At 39.3% G+C, this 18,865-nt stretch overlaps 1 protein-coding gene across 4 annotated transcripts in view; it reads right to left on the bottom strand.

Moving 5' to 3' along the window:
• Positions 1 to 126: 126 nt before the first annotated feature.
• The window catches only part of LYRM4 (LYR motif containing 4), a 126,726-nt gene continuing 107,987 nt past the window's right edge, over positions 127 to 18,865 (bottom strand). For 2 of the 4 annotated variants that reach the window (XM_090039343.1, XM_090039344.1), the window contains exon 4: positions 127 to 494. In XM_090039343.1, the coding sequence (XP_089895469.1) occupies positions 421 to 494 (74 nt within the window). In that variant the 3' untranslated portion in view covers positions 127 to 420. The remainder of the gene's footprint in view (positions 495 to 18,865) is intronic. The other 2 variants (XM_090039345.1, XM_090039346.1) reach the window with 1 other exon arrangement.

Genomic DNA, 18,865 nt, shown 5'->3' with positions numbered 1-18,865 from the left:
AATTTTCAGATTAATAGTTAAGAAATCACTTACTAACTGCAGCACAGGCTGATGCATAACCATATCGTTTGAGCCACTGGCAGGGAAGTAAGATCATCTGAAGAAGAATGTCTCCTATTCCAAATATTCAGCTCATGACATTTTATTGTTAAATAAGAACAACGAACACGTTCATTACATATGACACACAAGCACATATGGGCATTGGGTACATTACATACTGTGGTAGCCATAGCAGTACATCTTAGAGTATGAATCATGGAAACATTCCATATTGCTTTGGTTGTCAGAACTGAGCCTCTCCTACATTTCTTCTTCTAATAAAAAATGAACTCTCATACTTGTGCAGCGAGCATAAATATCTTTGTGCAGCAATGCAGAATGCTGAAGGATGGTCCACTGTTGCTTCAAAAACTGGATTCATCTTCCAGCTATGTATTTTCTGGATTTTCGATAACAAGCTTCTGTGTGGAATACATTTGACCAATGGTGACCTGAAATCAAATAAAAAATATTTTAGGAAAGACAAGGTTGGAAGGTCAACAGATGTAGTATCAGCTTTGCAGGGAAGGTAAAAAAGGAATTGCTTAGTATAAAAGTGAAAAAGGGCAAGTTAATATATTTTCTACACAAAAACATTTGTAATAACTTTGTTCAGCAGTGTAATCCTCATTGGTGTCTCCAAAGACCTATAAGGTCCTATTGTAACACTGTTCAAACAAGCACACTACACAGCTATTCAGCGAATATAAACTTAGTGTAGCTTTTCTTCAGATCATCAGCCAGCTGATCAGATTGGCTGACAGCAGGGATAATACAGGGTTAAACACAAATCCAAAGTGCATTTCTATTCTACTCTTTTTATACATTAGAAGCACTTACATTAAGCCCACATCATTATCCAGCGATGATCAATCAAGTTTTGTGCCATGTACCTTGCAATTCGCTGATCAATGAACTTATTCAATGACAACATTCCTTCATATCTTTCCAGGCACATACCTGGTTTTGGTTGTACTATATGCTTTTCTTATCTATGGCAGGTTGCACTCATTCTGCCCACCCCAGGATGTTCTTGACCAGATTCCAAATGTCTCTTGCATTCTGTTGATTTCTACAGAACTTTAGACTTGCAGATTTTAACATACTGCTCTTGGCCTGTCTTACAACCTGTAACCCCAGGCAGCAAGAAATGATAGTTAATGTATTAAGCAGCTGCATATGTAAAATCCTGCAGTATTGACATTGCAAGGAATACAGATACACACACACTCTTCCTCATTATGATAACATTGTGAGTTACTAGGGAGGAAAAGAAAGCAACATATTTAGAAGAATAGAAAGGTACTTTATTTTTTTACATTGTGTAGGGTGAAGGGCTTTGTTTATTTATTCACTTTTAAATAATATCTTCGTACTAAAATAAGATGAAGGGAAGAGCCCTCCTATGCAATTTGTTCAGCAGGAACATGTTATATAACACGTTGTATTGTAACATGGTTTTTACAACAAGTACCTCTGTGCCTTTACAGTAGGATTAGGAGCTAGATGTCAAGGAAAATTCTCAAATGAAATTCTTTTCCTCCTTATTGGCCTATAATAACATTCAGACTGCTTTATAGACTCTTAACCACACTGAAATGCTGCCACTTGAGCACAACTAAAGAGCTGTGACCAACTAGCATGCAGTGCAGCACACTATGGAACAGTTAAGGAGTAGAAAAAAAGGTTAGGCTGAGGAAAGCAGGAATGGTGAAGACTTCTTTTAAAGGTGTTTAAATACAAATTTAGGATCTTAATTTTAGACACCTAAATGACAGGTTTGAGTATTCATTAGCTCCGATCAAGTTTTGAATGATAAAAGTAGGATGAGAAAGATAGATGTATTTTTTCTATAAAGCATTATGTAGAATTCCGCATTACAAAATAAAAATTGACTGCAAACAACTTCTGATGTTTCAAGGGCCCCTGGCATATATTAATTGCACTAAAAATAGTAACAGTGATACAACATTCAGGGTGCCATAAAGTAGCAAAACAGCCACAAAGATATTCCATAGAAAATATGGAATATCTTTGTGGCTGGTTTTTATGGCAGCATAAATTGAACATGTAACATGCCCCCATACTAATGCTGACGGTCAGCACTGGCATCAGGACCTGGGTTGGCACTGGGACTGTAGGGGTTGCAGGGCAAAGCACTTCAAAATGCCAGCTTCCTGCAACCCACCTACAGAACAAGACAGTCAACTTACCAGGTTGACTTCCCCCAACATGACAAGTTTCAAAGCCACACCAGCACCCAATTTGTTCTGTACACATTCAGGTTTTAAAGGTCCCAGTGTGCTGAAAGACTAAAGTGCTGGGAGGTCGAAAAACCTGCACAAGCAGCTGGGCTGCATGCATGGGTTTTAAACATCTCAGTGTACCAGGATTCTGCGACTGGGGAGAGGCTCCCTGATCACAGGGGGTCCAAGTGGGCTGGGACCTTTAAAAACTGTGTGTGTAGTTTTTAGACTGCACGCAGAAAGGATCCAGATCCCAGATCTTCCTATTCATTAGGAAGAGACTCCCAGATCCCAGGGCTCCAGTATGCTAGGACCTTTAAATATTGCATGTGTGATTTTTAGACTTCCTGGTACAGAAGTCCTTGGATTTGCAGCTGCACAGTGGGAGCAGTTGTTTGACTCCTTCCAACCAACACTTGCAAACCCATGCCCTGGGCTCCCTGCATTGCCAGTCATGCAACTGGGATCTAATCTCCAATCCCAATAACTGTACCATACATGCTTGGCTTGGCTGGAGGTGCATCTGTTGGAGCTGGGAGTCAGATCCCATTGCCACTAAATGACTGTCATCACCCAGTGCAGAAGGAATCTAGAGATCAAGGTCTAAGCCTGTATTTTCATTTTGCTTAAAAAAGCTAGCAGCTCTTAAGTTAAATCGTGCTATTAACTCCCCATTCTGTCATAAATGCATCTTGCATAATAATACCTTTTAAGCGATAATTTATTTCCCTTCATAAATAGTGTGTTCTGAAACTTGCAAAGCACTGGTTATCAGACTAGCCTATTCATAACAGAGGAAGACTAATATGTCATTCATAAAGAAAATGCTATTTTCTTTACCAGCAAACATTCCACTCTGAGCACTCAGAATTGAAGTCAATAGAAGTGCATCAAGAACATTGATTGATAAAGTGTAGATGCAACTAACAGTTGCTATTTCTCTTCGTGGAATAAGCTGTAACAAAGTGTGTGCATAACTTATTTTAGTTTTAAATACTCCTCTCTCAATAAGTGTAACTTATCAACAAGCTGCATTACCTGTGCATTATGTGGCAAAAGAAAGATTAGTAATTACTGCTATATTACAAACCTTGACAGGACATTTATTTGATTCTGACAACTTTATTTCAGACCAAAACTTTCAAATGAGGGGCCTAAATAAGCAGCTTGGATTTTGGGAGTTTGTGCTACCTGCTGCTCCTACTGATTTATGCTGCCCTGTTTCAAGGTATCTAATTGCCTCACATGTTTTAAAACATATTTTGCAATCAACATATTGTCCTAACCACCCATCTAATATACATGGACAGGTGCAGGCTCCTGACAACATAGCAAGGATCGCCACTTTAAATCTTTTAAAAGCTGCCTGGGGAAAAAGAGAAGGGAATGCCCCTAGCCTAATGGCTAGACCTGTTATGCCTGAAGGGATTCAAATTACCAACTTCCTAGAGAGTGTCCCAGCCACCTAGCTAGAGTCCTGCTTCTCTTTCTCCGATCCAATGTATCTTCAATTATTTTCTCCACACTGAAAGAACATCAAGGAGAGTGATGGAGAGAGCTCCCATTCCCGAACAGCCTAGAGCTTGATAGTGAGGGCACCTTCCAGGGAGGTAAGAGATGCAAGACTGAACCCCTGGAGGTTGATGCTGGAACTGAATAAAGGCCTCTGATGCTTTGGAGATTAGGGTTAGAATTCAAAATGACCTCGCTAAACTGGAAAAATGGTCCCAAATTAACTGAATAAAATATAATAAGGACAAAGCCTTGCACTTAGGACAGAACAACACCTGAACACATGCAAATTTAGAAATGATTGGCTAGGCTGCAGAAAAGGATTTGGGGGTTATATTGGACCACAAGCTGAATATGAATAACAGGATGCTGTTTTATAATAAAGCCCAAAACATACTGGTCTATATTAATAAATGTTGCCAGCAAGTCAAACGAAATTATTTTTCCACTCTCTTCACCACTAGTGAAGTCTCAGCTGCAGTGCTGTGTCCAGTTTTAGGTACTGCATTTCAAGCAAATCATAACAAATTGGACAAACTATCGTTAATAGAGTTGGATAACCTTTTGAATGCAAGAAATGCATCATTATTAATGACCTGATGAACAATGAATTGCATTCAAAAGCTTGTCTAACCCTAACTCAACCATACAATTGGTCCAATCAAAGAAAGATACCACCCTAAGAAATTATTTCTTCTTACAGTTTCTGGACCATAACAGTTACAACACCACTCTTACACTACCATATACAAACTGAAGAGGGTATGGTAATGAGCCACAAGACAGGATTACAGGTCTAGAAAATACAATGTCTAAGAAAGTGTTGGAAAGACTGGGATTATTTAGTCTGGAGAAAAGACAACTCAGAGATTTGCTAAATCTTCAAATATATGAAGGGGTGTTACAAAAAAGCTGATGACAGAATGTGTTCTATGGCCGTGGAGAAAAGAATAAGTCTTAAATTACAACAAGGGAAACCTAAACTGCTATTAGGAATAACTTTTTTTAAATATGAAGGTAGTTAAGCATCAGAACAGATTACTTAGGCTGTGAAGTTTGTGTCACTGGAAATCTTTAAGATCAAGTTAGACAAACACTTGGGTGAGATGGTTTAGTTAGGAATAATCCTGCCTTGAGTAGGGGATTGGACTTGATGACCTCCTGAGGTCCCTTCCAACCGTATTTTTCTCTAATTCTGTGATTCAACAGCTCCTAGCCTTGAACATTTAAGGGATTCCCCAGGCTTAAACTTTAAACAAAAATAATACAGGCTTCTTTCACAGTTTTGATGAAAAATGGTATCAGCAAGACTACAGATGTTTTAATATTGCAATTCATTAATCTTACTGCTCCAAATAATTTCAACAATACTTTCTGTGCCAATTCTGATGAAGTGACTTCACTAATATTATATCACTAGGGGTTGATTTTTCTCTCTCTCAAAATCTGAAACAGTTAAATTGTGATCCATTATGATTTCTTCACTAAACACATTTGTAGTCATGCAGAGCAAGCCATTTACTGTTTTAGTAAGTGGCTAGAAGCCAATATGCTGAGGTCAATGTCACAATATTTTCATCAGACTTAGTTAACCACAGAAGAATTTTGCTGAGAAAACTCCTGCTGTTTGCTCAACAAACTTCCTTTCTATAATTTGTCTTGTTTATCCTACCCCTTTTAAAGCAATGTGGCACAATTACACCTTATACCTCTGAGAAAAGACACAAAACAAATAAAAAGAGTTAACACAGTATCATAAGAAAACCAGTGTCATTGTCTGGAAATGCTTCAGAACTTAATAAATAATATGATGCTTAAACATTTACATAATATCTGCATACTATGCATGTTATATTCAGGTAAGATAACAACTCTATTCTAATCACCTTTCAATCTAGCACAGAGCCACCATTTAATGGAGCATATTTTTGTCCTTAAGTATTTGTAAATGTAGATGAGGGCTATCATCTTAAGGCAGTTTAATTGATTTAAAAACAGAATCACTAAGGAGTAGAATAGTTAAAGAAGAAAAATATCTATGGTATCACTAAATCTTTTTTGTTGCAAATTCAGAATATAGCCCTTGATTGAAGCTGGATCACAAGAGATCACTTTTATATTGCACTTGATTTCTTTTCCCATTTGCAAATTTAGCAGATAAAACATGCTTTTGGGAGAGGATATGCTTCCATCAATGGTAAACCATTTTAATAGCAGGGAAAGAAAAACAAATTACAAAATAACACAATTTTTATCTATCTGACCTTAGATCCCAAATCATTCACTGATTCTTATATGGATATAGGTTTCCTTGGCCCTGGGTTCTTGCCTTGAATTCCAACTGGCAGCAAGGAGAAGACCATATGGTGAAAGATTTATCAGATCACAGGAAAGTAGGGCCAGAAGGGAACCTCACAAGGTCATTTAATCCAATGCCCTGCTCCAGACAGTACCATCTCTGACTAATCCATCCCAGCCAAATGTCTGCCCAGCCTACTCTTGAAAATTTCAAGGGATGGAGATTCCATAAATTCTCTAGGTAGCACAACTATTATTTAAAAAAAGCCAAGTAGGATACATTTTTCTCAAGAGTAATAGAATCTCAAGAGAAAAAAAAAACACTCTTAAAAATTAAATCTAAAAATAATTCCTGGAAATATTAATAACATAGTAAAAACACTGTGAACCTTAGGCATTCAGTCAATCCCATTAAGCTACCATCCACTCAAAGAACATGAGCCCCAAACTTACATGATTAGGGCCTTATTTCCAGGTTTGTTCAAATAGTCAAGAAGTGTAGTTTTACTTTAAGAAGTAACATACCCTGAATTCACAGTGGCATTTTTATAATCACTTTCAAAGCAAAGTCACACACGGCCATCACCGAAGCAAAATAAAATATCCCCATTGTTTAATTTATTTCATTGACTGGACCACTAGTATTGTCCAGAGATCTTCTCAAACTTCTTATTCTCCATCCTGTGCTTATCTAAATACCCTAAAACACTTTGCCTCTCTACAAAACATTGAAAACATCTATTGTTTTCTTAGGTTTTACCAGGTCTGTTATAGAAAGGTAAAGGAAATAAAGGTACAGAGACACAAACAGGAGACATCCAGATTTGGAAGGAACAATTGGCTGGAAATAGTTTGGGGACAAGGCAGGAAAGCAACAGCAAGGTTGTTTAAGAAAATGCATAAGGGGGACTGTCTTTTTAATTCTACTAAATTTAAAAGTATTTAAGGACTCTGGGACTTTTCATGCTACTCTTGTTAACCTCACTGACTCTACTGCAGTCTTCAGCTCTATAGAAAATACTTAAAAATTAACTATTTGAAGTGAGAAAAATAACTGTGCAGTTCTGGTAATGAAGTATGTTTCCCCATTGATTTGCTGTAGCTTTTTGTCTTGTGGGGGGAATAATAGGAGGTGTTCTATGGTAGATTTCTATCTATGAATGGTAAAGATGTTCAAGATGGTATTGAAACAAGATGATATTGAAAATGGCTTTGCTACTACAATAGACAGTGTCAAACCACTTAAATCCTTTATGAGAAGTCATGCTTGGCTCTAAAGCCAGGGGGCTGCTCTAAGGGCATATTTCTGTTATGATTGTTAGGAATCAGTAGTCCACTGGACTGAGCAGGGAGATCAGCTATTGCACAGAAGCTAAGTTATTTCTTTGCACTCATCTATGAGATCTAAAGAAAGACTGTGCAAGAGAAAACGTTGCCAGCACTGATCTGATAGATACTGAAAGTTACCACCTGGGGCTTAGCTACAGTTCTGAGCCCTCTGACCTTCTTCCACTCTTCAGAGTACTTCAGAACCAAGTGACTGCTGATGTTTTTGCCATGTATGCGATGGAGGAGATGACCTATACTGAAATACTTGGCATGAGGAAGGCCTGTTTTCCTCAGAACAAAATCAGATGCTTTGGGGTCCACTTGGATCCACTGATATCGACAACAGTGATTCTATACTACTTTCTTTTTCTTTTAAATCATGTGACTTCGCAGAAGAACCAGTACTATAAACAAGGGTGAATGTCATACTTTAAAATGCTGCTCTACCAAACAGGCCTGCCAGTTTGAAGAGGTCTCAACATGGCTCAGAAATAGACTTCCCCTCAATGCAAACTGCTACAATTGAACTAAAGCATTTTAATTTATAGTACAAATATTGAACTATTGGTGGATTCACTACAACCGGATGCAAAACTGACACAAGAAGGAAAAGGCTTGTTCCACCACCACTCCCACAGGCTGATAATGAGAAATTAAGGGACCATTAAAACCAGCATGGTATTTATACCCTGGATCTACACAATGTAGGACTTGAGGGAAATGTGTGTATACCCTAACTACCAATTACTACCAAAAAGGTTCTTGGACCACCCACAGTACAATTTTACAGAAGCAGTATTTTTGGAGAGGAGGAGTTATTGGTGGTACATAACCCTATTTTCCAAGCTTCCTTTACAAAATAGTAACTCTATTGTTAAGATGCAGATAAACAAAGCAAATAATTTGAAGCAGTCATTCAATTTGTCTCCGTTTTAAAGTTCCTGCATTTGTTATTCATTTGTGGTTTGAACAGTAAAATGTACCATAGCTGGTATGTTTGGGATTAAAACAATAAAAACAAAAATAGAAGTGGAAAACTTGGCACCAAAGAATCATCCAAGGCAACCAATTGTTTGTTTATGGAACATGTACAAACCACAAAATTTGTGAGACAGGTGTTCATGTTAAGTTGTTTAACAAACAAACAAACAAACTGCATTTAAAAGTGGCTCTCCAAAGTGGCTAGAGCATATTTCTGTCATGCGGACAAAAAGGGAACCATATTACAACAAGCACTTCTTACAATTCTGTTTCATCATGGTTGTTTTTTGTAGGGTAGACAAGTAACGGGGTGGCCATTTGGGGTAGCGGGGAAGGGAAAAATATTACTTTATCAACTGTGTGTCATTTTAATACAGTCAGGGGGTAACTATTTTGGTAGACGTGCCACAATTTAGTCCTATACCCTCTCCGAGTGACACTCCCTTGCCTGATCTGCTACTCTTTCTGCCCCATGCTCCCTGCCTGATTTGATGCTCTGTTCTCTCCTCCTTGCTCTGTCTACTGCTGTGTCCCATCCCTGGTCTGCTGCATGCCACACACAGAGGCTGCCTATGCCACTTGTAGAACAAATGCCAGTTTGGGCACCTCTGTGTTAACACGTGTTTGCCCTATCTAAACTCCATAGATGATTGCAGAATTGATAGGTTTATATCAGAGAAACCATACAGGTAAAATGTAATTGAAAGGGAAAACACCGAAAGCAAAGCAGTTAAACTCATACATGTCAATGGCATACTTGGCTCCAAATAGCATAATAAAGAAATACCTGCAAAAGAGACTTAAGTTTTAGTGACAAAGGTGGATTCAATTCTCTTGCACTGAAATCACTAAGAAGAGAACATAGTTAGAAACTGAAATTTGATATATAAAACAAGTACTGAGCCATAAGCCATCACATTTCCTTTCAGCTTCAGGAACATGTGTATAAAACTCTTCTTCAGTACAGTATTCGCTAAATACTACTACAAATGTATATGACATTAGATTTTATCATGGCTTATTGTTTAACAAATTAAACAATAGGCCATGAAAAACACTCTTGCCTCCTAAGCCTGAAGCTAGATATGCTGTGCATAACATGCAAAAGAATGATAACATTCTTAAGTTCCAATCTGGGTCTGTTAATGTTAGACTGCTCAGTGGAGGAAAGCAGCAACTTTCTGAGTAACTGTTCAGTTCAGGTGAAGAAACTGTATACTGGAAGAATAAATACATCAAGTTTGGCACACCATAATTAACTCAAATCTGGAACCCAGAAAGTTATGATTATGCGATGATTGGCCAACACATGCTCTCACACACGCCCATGTGTACACTCTCTCAGTGCCTACGCCCATTTGGATCAAAAACCAAACAAACCTCCAAAGAGTTCACTTCTATTTAAAACGTTGTGTAGAAGGCAGCAGGATACTGTTTAGTCCATATTTCTAAACATAATTTGAAAAAAAGGTAAGTTATTAAATCCAAATTTACTGGTTTGGTGAACGGGTTTTGGGAGACTATGAAGAAGTGTGATACAGTATTTAACAGAAAACAAGGTAAGCAGATCAACAATGGATTAGTACTAAGAAGTGTATTTCTAGATCACTGATTATGACCGGCTGCTCAGGGGCAAAACCCAACAATGACAATGAATTTAAAAAAATAAAAAAATCAGTCCTTTGGTGTTACAGACATCCCAAAATAATAAAACACACTTATTGCTTTTGGAGAAGTAAAATAAAGGAGTTTCATAGCAGTAAAAGGTGTATGTACTGCAAACCTCTGTGAATCTGAAATGAACTGGCATTGTATAATGAACAGCAATCTAAATGTAAAAGACGCTCTTTGACAAACATTCGCCTGATACTAGAAATGCAGTGTCCTAGCAAGATCATCTTTTCTAGCCCTTCTCCTTCCCCTACCACCTTATAAAAAAAAGATGGAGTCTGATTACGGAAAATTTAACCTAAGTAGTCACTTCATACAGCAAATTAATATGCATGATATTCTGTGTGGCATCTGTAGGTTAAGCCATTTTTAAAAGGAATCGGTTTTCTCTCCAACAGATTTTACGGTGTACACCCTATTGTATTTATTCTATTTTTTTCTAGTGCCAGGAACGTTTGTAAAACACCCGTTTTGGAGCACAATCCTTCTGAACTCATGGAAAGCTGCTGGCCTCTAGAGTCTTCACAAAACCTTCAACAATGCACCCTCTTTTAAATTATAAATCATGCCCTTCTTCAGCAAAGGTAGATGGGAAAATATGATCACCTCAAATCATTAACAAACTTTTCTCTTCTCCCAGTTCTGCTACAATTTTACTTGGGCAAACAGTATCTGAAAACACCTTGCTTCACAGATCCCTAAGGATTTGATGGATTAACCTATTTAAAGACTTCTTTGCCTCCATTTTCCTGAGCAGGGACCAGAACAGCCCTCTCACTGGGCCCCCCTCAGGCCCCAGGGGAGGCGCACCTAGGACAAAGGTCAGTGAGGATCTAGTCAGGGAACTTCTGGAGGGACTGGATGTATTTAAATCAGCTGATCCGGAGGATCTCCACCCCAGAGTGCTGAGGGAATTAGCTGAAGTCATTGCAGGACCTCTGGCACAGCTGTATGAGCATTCATGGTGCTCTGCTCTGGTGTGGTGCCAGAGGACTGAAAGAGGGCCAACATGGTTCCCATCTTCAAAAAGGGGAGGAAGGAGGACCCGGGAAACTATAGGCCGGTTAGTCTTACCTCGATCCTGGGTAAGCTTTTTGAGAGAATTATTCTGGCACATATCCACAAGGGGCCAGCAGGGGAGATTATGCTTACGGGCAACCAACACGGGTTCATTAGAGGCAGGTCCTGTCAGACCAACCTGGTGGCCTTCTATGACCAGGTCACCAAATCCTTAGATGCAGGTGTAGCAGTGGACATAGTCTTCCTGGACTTTCGGAAGGCCTTTGACATTGTCTCTCACCCTGTTCTCATTAAGGAACTGGGGGACTGTGGTGTCAACACCTACATAGTCAAATGGGTCGGCAACTGGCTGGAGGGCCGCACCCAGAGAGTGGTGGTGGATGGGTCATTTTCGACCTGGAGGGACGTGGGCAGTGGGGTTCCACAGGGCTCAGTCCTCGGGCCTGCACTGTTCAACATCTTCATCAGTGACTTGGATGAGGGGGTAAAAAGCACCCTGTTCAAATTTGCTGATGATACTAAGATGTGGGCGTGTTAGAAGGAAGGAATAGGCTACAATCGGACCTAGATAGGTTACAAGGGTGGGCGGATGAGAATAGGATGAGATTCAACACAGACAAGTGCCAGGTGATGCACCTGGGAAGGAAGAACCAGCACCATACCTACAGGCTGGGAAACTCCCTTCTCATCAGAAGCAGAAAAGGATCTTGGATTCATCACTGATGCCCAGATGAATGTGGGCCGGCAGTGTGGGGATGCAGTCAGGAAGGCCAACTGCACCTTGTCGTGCATCCACAGATGCATCTCAAGCAGGTCCAACAAAAGGATCCTCCCCCTTTATGCGGCACTGGTCAGGCTGCAACTGGAGTACTGCGGCCAGTTTTGGGTGCTGCACTTCAAGAGGGAGGTGGACAACATGGAGAGGGTCCACAGGAGGGCCACTCGCATGATCAGGGGCAGCAGGGCAGGCCCTACGAGGAGAGGCTATGGGACCTGAAGCTGTTCAGCCTCTACAAGATAAGCCTGAGGGGGCATCTAGTGGCCTGTTACAAACTAGTCAGAGGGGACCATCAGGCACTGGGGGAGTCCCTGTTTCCCCAAGCACTATCAGGAGTGAAATAATGGTCACAAGCTGGCAGAGGGTAAATTCAGATTAGACATCAGGAGGCACTACTTCACTGCCAGGGTGGCTAGGATCTGGAACCAACTTCCAGGCAAAGTGGTGCTGGCTCCTACCTTGGGGGTCTTTAAGACAAGGCTAGACAATCACCTTGCTGTGGTTGTTTGACCCCAGTACTCTTTCCTGCCATGGCAGGGGGTCGGACTTGATGATCTGCTCAGGTCCCTTCCAACCCTACTAACTATGAAACTATGGAACTACTGTGGTAACTAAATGCCAAATAAAATCAGTTTACCTTAGGAAACCTGTTTGGCTTAGCAGTATGCTCATGGTAGTGAAGGATCTTGATCACCTGGGCCCACTGTCACTGAAGTTGGTGAGCATTTTGAGACCAACTGGATGAAAGCAATTTCAGGTCCAGATCCAGTAGCTGGATTAGATGCAATTGTTGTTCAGACTTTTTTGATTTACTATGAATAAGCAAATGCCCTCCATTCATTTGCACTTCAGTTTTAAGGAATGAGGAGTAATGTTCTCTGACTCCCAGAACAGACTGTAACAATTCTTAGAGCTCCGCTGGGAGAAAGGCAGCTGAGGCACAGCCCAGACTGCTGCAACTGAAAACCCCTTTAAGAAAAGGTAGTAAAAATGTCCTGCCATACCAACAGCACTTGTCAGATGGTGGAAAAAGTCCTAGAGAAGTGTAAAACAACTGCTTGGTAAAATGCAATGCTGAAAGAAGGAAACTTCTCTTCAACCTACAGCTTTGGTTTGATCAGCTGAGAGGTGGTTCTGTAAGGACATGTAGCTCATCTCTCCAAGCAAGAAGGAAGAATGGGACTTGGCTTGGGAGATGGTGCCTTTGCTGCCAAGCTCATGACTTTTCAAGTGTGGAACTCGCATTAGACGGAGACACGAGACTGATGTCAGAGCACTGCCTAAAATGGCACCTCAAACCAAGTATCTCAAAGACTTTCTCAAGTGTTTTCCATCTGCACAATGCCAGTGCTAAGCGTGAACTCACTATCACCTTAAACGGTCAGCCTCTCAAATTTGAAAACCCACCCAGTTTATCTTGGAGTCACCCTGGACCAGACTTTAACTTATAGATCATATCTCTAGAAAACTGCTTTAAAAATCAAAACTTACCTGGGATCATGGAAAAAACGTGTGGCGAGGTGCAGAACTAGAACTTAACTTTAACCTTCCAGTCCACACCAGCACCTTAAACACCATCCCTCAGTAGGCAAGCTTACATTTGCTCTGTTTGTGTTTTATGTTTGCCATAGGCAAACAACTTAATTTTCCAGTGCTATCAGCCTAGCCTCTCATGAGCATTTAAAAATTAATGAGAGAAAATAATTATTTGCAAACCCTCTAGCTCTTGAGCAGGGAGAGTCTGTTTGCATGGATATAGGATATAGATTACATTTACTTGTTTTAATTGGAATAAGTTGCAGCAGCATTTTCCCCTTTTTTGGCTGCAATTAAATTGTTGTTTTTAGCAGAGCTGGTTGGAGCTAATTCTGTACAAGAAGTTCTTTTTGGGTAGTGTAGGTGGCAAACATATTCAGTGATTGGTCTAATTAGTCTTTCCTTTGTAATAGCACAGGATGAAAGAGGAGGTTTCAAAAAAGAGAAAAATAATGCACGGGGGAAGGCTTATTGTGAAAGAAGTTGCTGTGTCCACTATCCTGGTTTTTCTTTTCCATACTTAATATCACACTAGAACACAAACCTGCCTTGCAGTTTCCCAGGGAAGGCTGTAATTAGGGGTAGATTAGAGGATATTCAATATAAAGCTTACAAAAAGTCTCTGTTCTGTCACACAAGAATTAATAGAGCACTCATTTGATAAGATATTTAATTTGTGAGAGTATTGCTGTGGGTCTTTGTCTGTAAACCTATCAGATATGGCATTTGAAATTCACTGGTTAGCCTGAATTGTTAATGTCAGGCACAATCATGCAATATTTCCAACTTACAGATTACATTACAAAATAGAAGCCGATTCCCCCTCAATGTCAACCAGGGCTTAATAAGCCATAATGAGATCAAAGAGAAACTTAAAAATAGCTGCAATAAGGAATATTTCCATCACATCCTGACAAAAAGACTAGACTTTTGGATCATCACAAACATGGAAGCACAAACACTTCTAACAACCTGCAAGCTACAACTGTCGGTAAGATAAAAGTGAGATTTGCAGAATACACACAACATTGCTAATGTCAATGAGACAAAAGGGCAAGGGTCATGGAGGACTAGACACTTGTATTTACTCTCACTACACACTGTTTGGAAAAAAAGTCATGTTTTTTTTTTGTTTGTTTCTAAATTCCTTCTGGACATGTTATTGAAGCATGTTACAATAAAATCACCTCCCCAAAATCCTTAACACTACATTGTGTGTTCCTCATTCTTCTAATGTGACTACTGGAAGATAGCAGTAGAGAGGGGATATTTCTAAAGGAGTCATAGCGAATCTGAAAAATAAAAATGAAAATCTGAATTGTTTCTGGAAGTGTTTTAAGAAATTAGTCAAGTAATACAAGGACCCTTAAGAGAATGTGAATAAAAAGTGACAGATGAAACACAAGCAATCATTATTTCCCCATACCTACAGTTCCCTCTACTTAGGGCAAACACACTGTTATTTTTATATTTGCCTATGCATTTCTTTTAGCAGCCATTTGTGGAATATGGAGTTGTTGCTATAGATAATATTAATAGGGACACTAGCCAGTGCTTAGTCAGAACTATTTAAGGAAGTACCAAGTGTAAACAGCTGAAACTTCTCATAACTGTCCACATTCCCCTGGCTTAATGTCAAGGCTAATACTTCTGAATTTATGCAGCTCAGTCAAAAAGCTACTAGGAAAACTTTACAAAGTTGGTTCTTGGCAGGGTTTATGAATCAGCAAACACAGTTAAAACAGCTTACCCTAGAGGGTAGGAAGAGTAGAGGGAGTGAATATTATCACGAACAGAAGGGGAGTTGTTGTGTGCAGAGCACTTTTGAACATCCAGCCAAAGATATCCAAGTAAAACTGAAAAAAAGGAGAAGTACTATTTTCTCATAAGCGGACCAATTACTTCAGCAATCTCACACTGTGACTCTTACCTAAGAGTTCATGATTCAACTGGACAGCAATCTGACATCACAGAAAAATTAAGCAAGTCTAAGGGCCTTGTAAGTTATTATTATTCATATTTGCTTTCTATTCCATAGGATCTTAATCTAACACAGGGATGTCAAAATCATTCCATGTCCCAGGTTGGACTGGGACCACAGGGTTTCTCACAGGCTAGATCCACAGGGCCAGCAGCTGCAGTGGCAGGGCTAGGGGTACTAGGGTCAGGGGCTGGAGCAAATACCAGTCTGTACATATTTAATACACATGAATTATTGATTAACTATACTGGCTTTATTAGATCCTGGGTCTATACTATTCTCAACCCACTCTCTTTTTACACTGATACTGAAGAATGATTAGTGAGCTTCAACTGTATAATTTACAGGTTCAAATAGGGCTAGGTTTTTTTTTGTTGGGGGGGAGTGGATAAATTTGGCAAACAGCTTTTGTTTGTTGTTTATAAATTATGAACTACTACTTGATCAAGACAGATCTTGTACTAGCTGTTACATATTTATTTATTTTAGTACTAAGGGAGCTATGGAATATGATTTTTTTTCTTCTTGTGATTATTTCATCATCCTCATAAGGTACTTTAATGTTTAAAACACTGAATATAAAGAGATCTACTCAATTTTCTAGTCAGCTAAAAAAGGCAAAGTTTTTTTTTTTAAAATTAAACATGGCTCTGACTCCCCTGTCAATCTGCCTGGCCTTCCAATATTATTGTTGTATTCATTCTCTCCCTTTGTTATTTATGACCATTTCTTATAAAAGACAATGGAAATTGACTGAGTATAGATGGAAGGGGGTGGGGGGAACAAAGCTGTCTATACACAAAATAAACTGAAAAAGATTTTTCTTCTCCACTGTCTTTCACGTCTAGTAGTCTTTGGTAGGACATGTAAAATGGTATGTTAAAAATGTCGCTGGTAATTAATGATGTTTCTTTCAAGTGGTCAGAGGCAGTATTGGGAATCATATACGAGAAATATAATTTTCCACACATATTTCCCTCCAAAAATAGGCTCAGTTTGAGCTAGTCTTTTAAATTTGGATTGAATCCATGTTACTATTTTAAACATTTTATGTAGTTAGGTACCTAAATCAGCATAAAGTCATCTGAGGAAAAACAGAAAGTTAGCCAGCAGATGGCACTGTGGCACTTCTCAAGTCATTCCAGCAAATTCCCACTTAGAAATAATGCAAATGCAGGAAGTGTGTTGAAGCAGTTATTGTATAACCGATCTATGTATTGGCTACAGCTCAATCCTACATATGCACAACTGAAAAAAAAAAGATACACAGAAGTCACATTATTACCCCAGCTTCTCCTTTTCTTGTTCCCAACTCCAATTAGCCTCTTTATGTGAAAGTTACGTTCCTTGATTTGAAAAACATTTTTTATCTAATTTCCCAAGACCCATATCTAAAAAAAGGCTATAAAAATCATTAAAAGTGTTTTAAAAAATTATTATATGAGGGATCTTATGCTGTGATAAATGTAGGAATCTCTACCCTACAGAAAGTTGTGTAAAATGCTACTTCTTAAAAGCCCAGAGTCATGCTACATTTTTCATAGTTATTCCTTCCTTCCCTGTAATTAAGTTGGTGATGCTCCCTTTCAACCAAAGAACAGAATGGCTGCCTGGCATTACAGATCTACATTTTGTTAAAATCCTCCCTGATTTCTGTAACACTAGAGCCTACAGTAAATTTGAAACTATGTTGCTCTATGAGAAGTACAAGAAAATTCAGGAAACTAGTTTTGATAATTTTATTCCCCACACAGGGAAAAAAAAAAACTTCATTAAATTGAACTTAAAACTGCACGTCAGCAGTTTGACTGCATATTGCTTTTGTAGAACGTAGTTTAAAAAGCACAGGTAGAGTAAAAAGTGTACACAAAGAAAATGCAGAGTTAAGTTTACATTTCTTGTGCAAAGAACCAAATGCTTAAATCACACTCACATTAGTGATGCCAACCTTCGTTTATTAAACATTCAGTTTCAAACATATCTCCCATATTAAAATTGTGCAGATATTATATAATATTTCTGCACAACAGAATGTTATAAAGCAGCCCAACCACGACATGACTGAGTAGCTTGTTTTTGTCATGTGAGGTCCTAATAAAATTCAACTGAATTATGGATGGAAAGATAGTACACTTCCAAGTATTTTTTCCTGTATCATTTCTGCCTGGGGAGAGCCATTTGGTTACCTTGACTGAGAATTACATCCATTGGTTACTATTTCTTGGCTTTTAAACACTGAGGTTTTCTTTTTATCTGATATTCTTGAAAAACTGATGTGTGTAAGCCATTGATGAGTGTACATCCATCTTTAAGTCCACCTTAACTATCCTTAGGATATAGAACACTAATATTTTTCCTAAAGGATCTAACATGGCATAGGAAAGGAAACTTGTGGGGCTGAGTTTTCCCCTCATCCAGGGGAGCCAGGACATGACTGGTGTACAAGAAGAAAAGGAAACAGTAATGCTTTCCTGCCATCTCCAACTCAAACCCCCTCGCCCCCAAAAACAAAAGAAAAAACCCCAAAAAACAACATTTGCAGTTCAGCAGGAATCCCAACTGTTTCAAACCTACAAAAGATTCTTAGAAACCACTCAGAAGTGGGTGAGAGCTGGAGGAATAAGAGGAAGGATAAAGGGTGGGGCATTTTCACTGACCCTTTTTAAAGGCTTGTATGGTTTTGCAGGGAGGACATCTCAGAAAATGATATAGGGTTCACTGGAAAAACTCTTCCAAGTTGTGAAGAGTAGGTCTTTGTGGTAAAAAGATTCCTATTATTTATCTAAACTCCTGTTATTTATCTAAGGCTGAACCAGGAGGGAGCAGTGTCTTTCAGCAGCACTTGGCCAGCTGGCAAAGACATCAGGGACAAAGACTGTCGGGTTATGCACAGCATCTGATTCAGAGATATGAGGCGTAAAGAGGCTGGCTGGACATTTCCAACAGTTCTGACGGATAAAATTGTCTGCTAGTGAGAGGCTCCTTTGATTATTGCGCTTTGTCCCATTCTATCTGGGGGATAGGGAGGTGGATGAGGAAGCATGTGGGAGACCTCACAAAGCCATCGAAAGAGAAAAACATCTGACTCGTGCCTCTCCAGCAGCAGAAGTTCAAATGGGACAAGGTGCAATAATCGTAAGAAAAACATGGGAAACCTTGGGTTTTCCCTTGCAGGCTGGCTGAGTTCCATGGTTTCCCATGTTTTTCTCCTTTAAAGGAGAATCTATTTTTAAAGTTGGTTTGCAACCCTTTCATATATTCTTGCAACCTACTTTTGGGTTGCAACCCACGAGTTGAGAAGTGTTGCTCTAGACAAGATGGATATTCCATACAGAGTATACATTCCCTCCTCTTTGCCTAGAAACCAACTGCTGAGTGAATACCTGAACCAATTTTATCCTGAGTGGTAAAACAACGGAGTCAAACTTGACTATCTTGAACCTCAGATGGCATATGTATTTGCTGAGTCTC

This window comes from Crocodylus siamensis, chromosome 3, assembly GCF_052110815.1.
Source record: "Crocodylus siamensis isolate JL-2025a chromosome 3, ASM5211081v1, whole genome shotgun sequence".
Taxonomy (NCBI): domain Eukaryota; kingdom Metazoa; phylum Chordata; order Crocodylia; family Crocodylidae; genus Crocodylus; species Crocodylus siamensis.
This window is presented reverse-complemented; position numbering and strand designations above follow the sequence as displayed.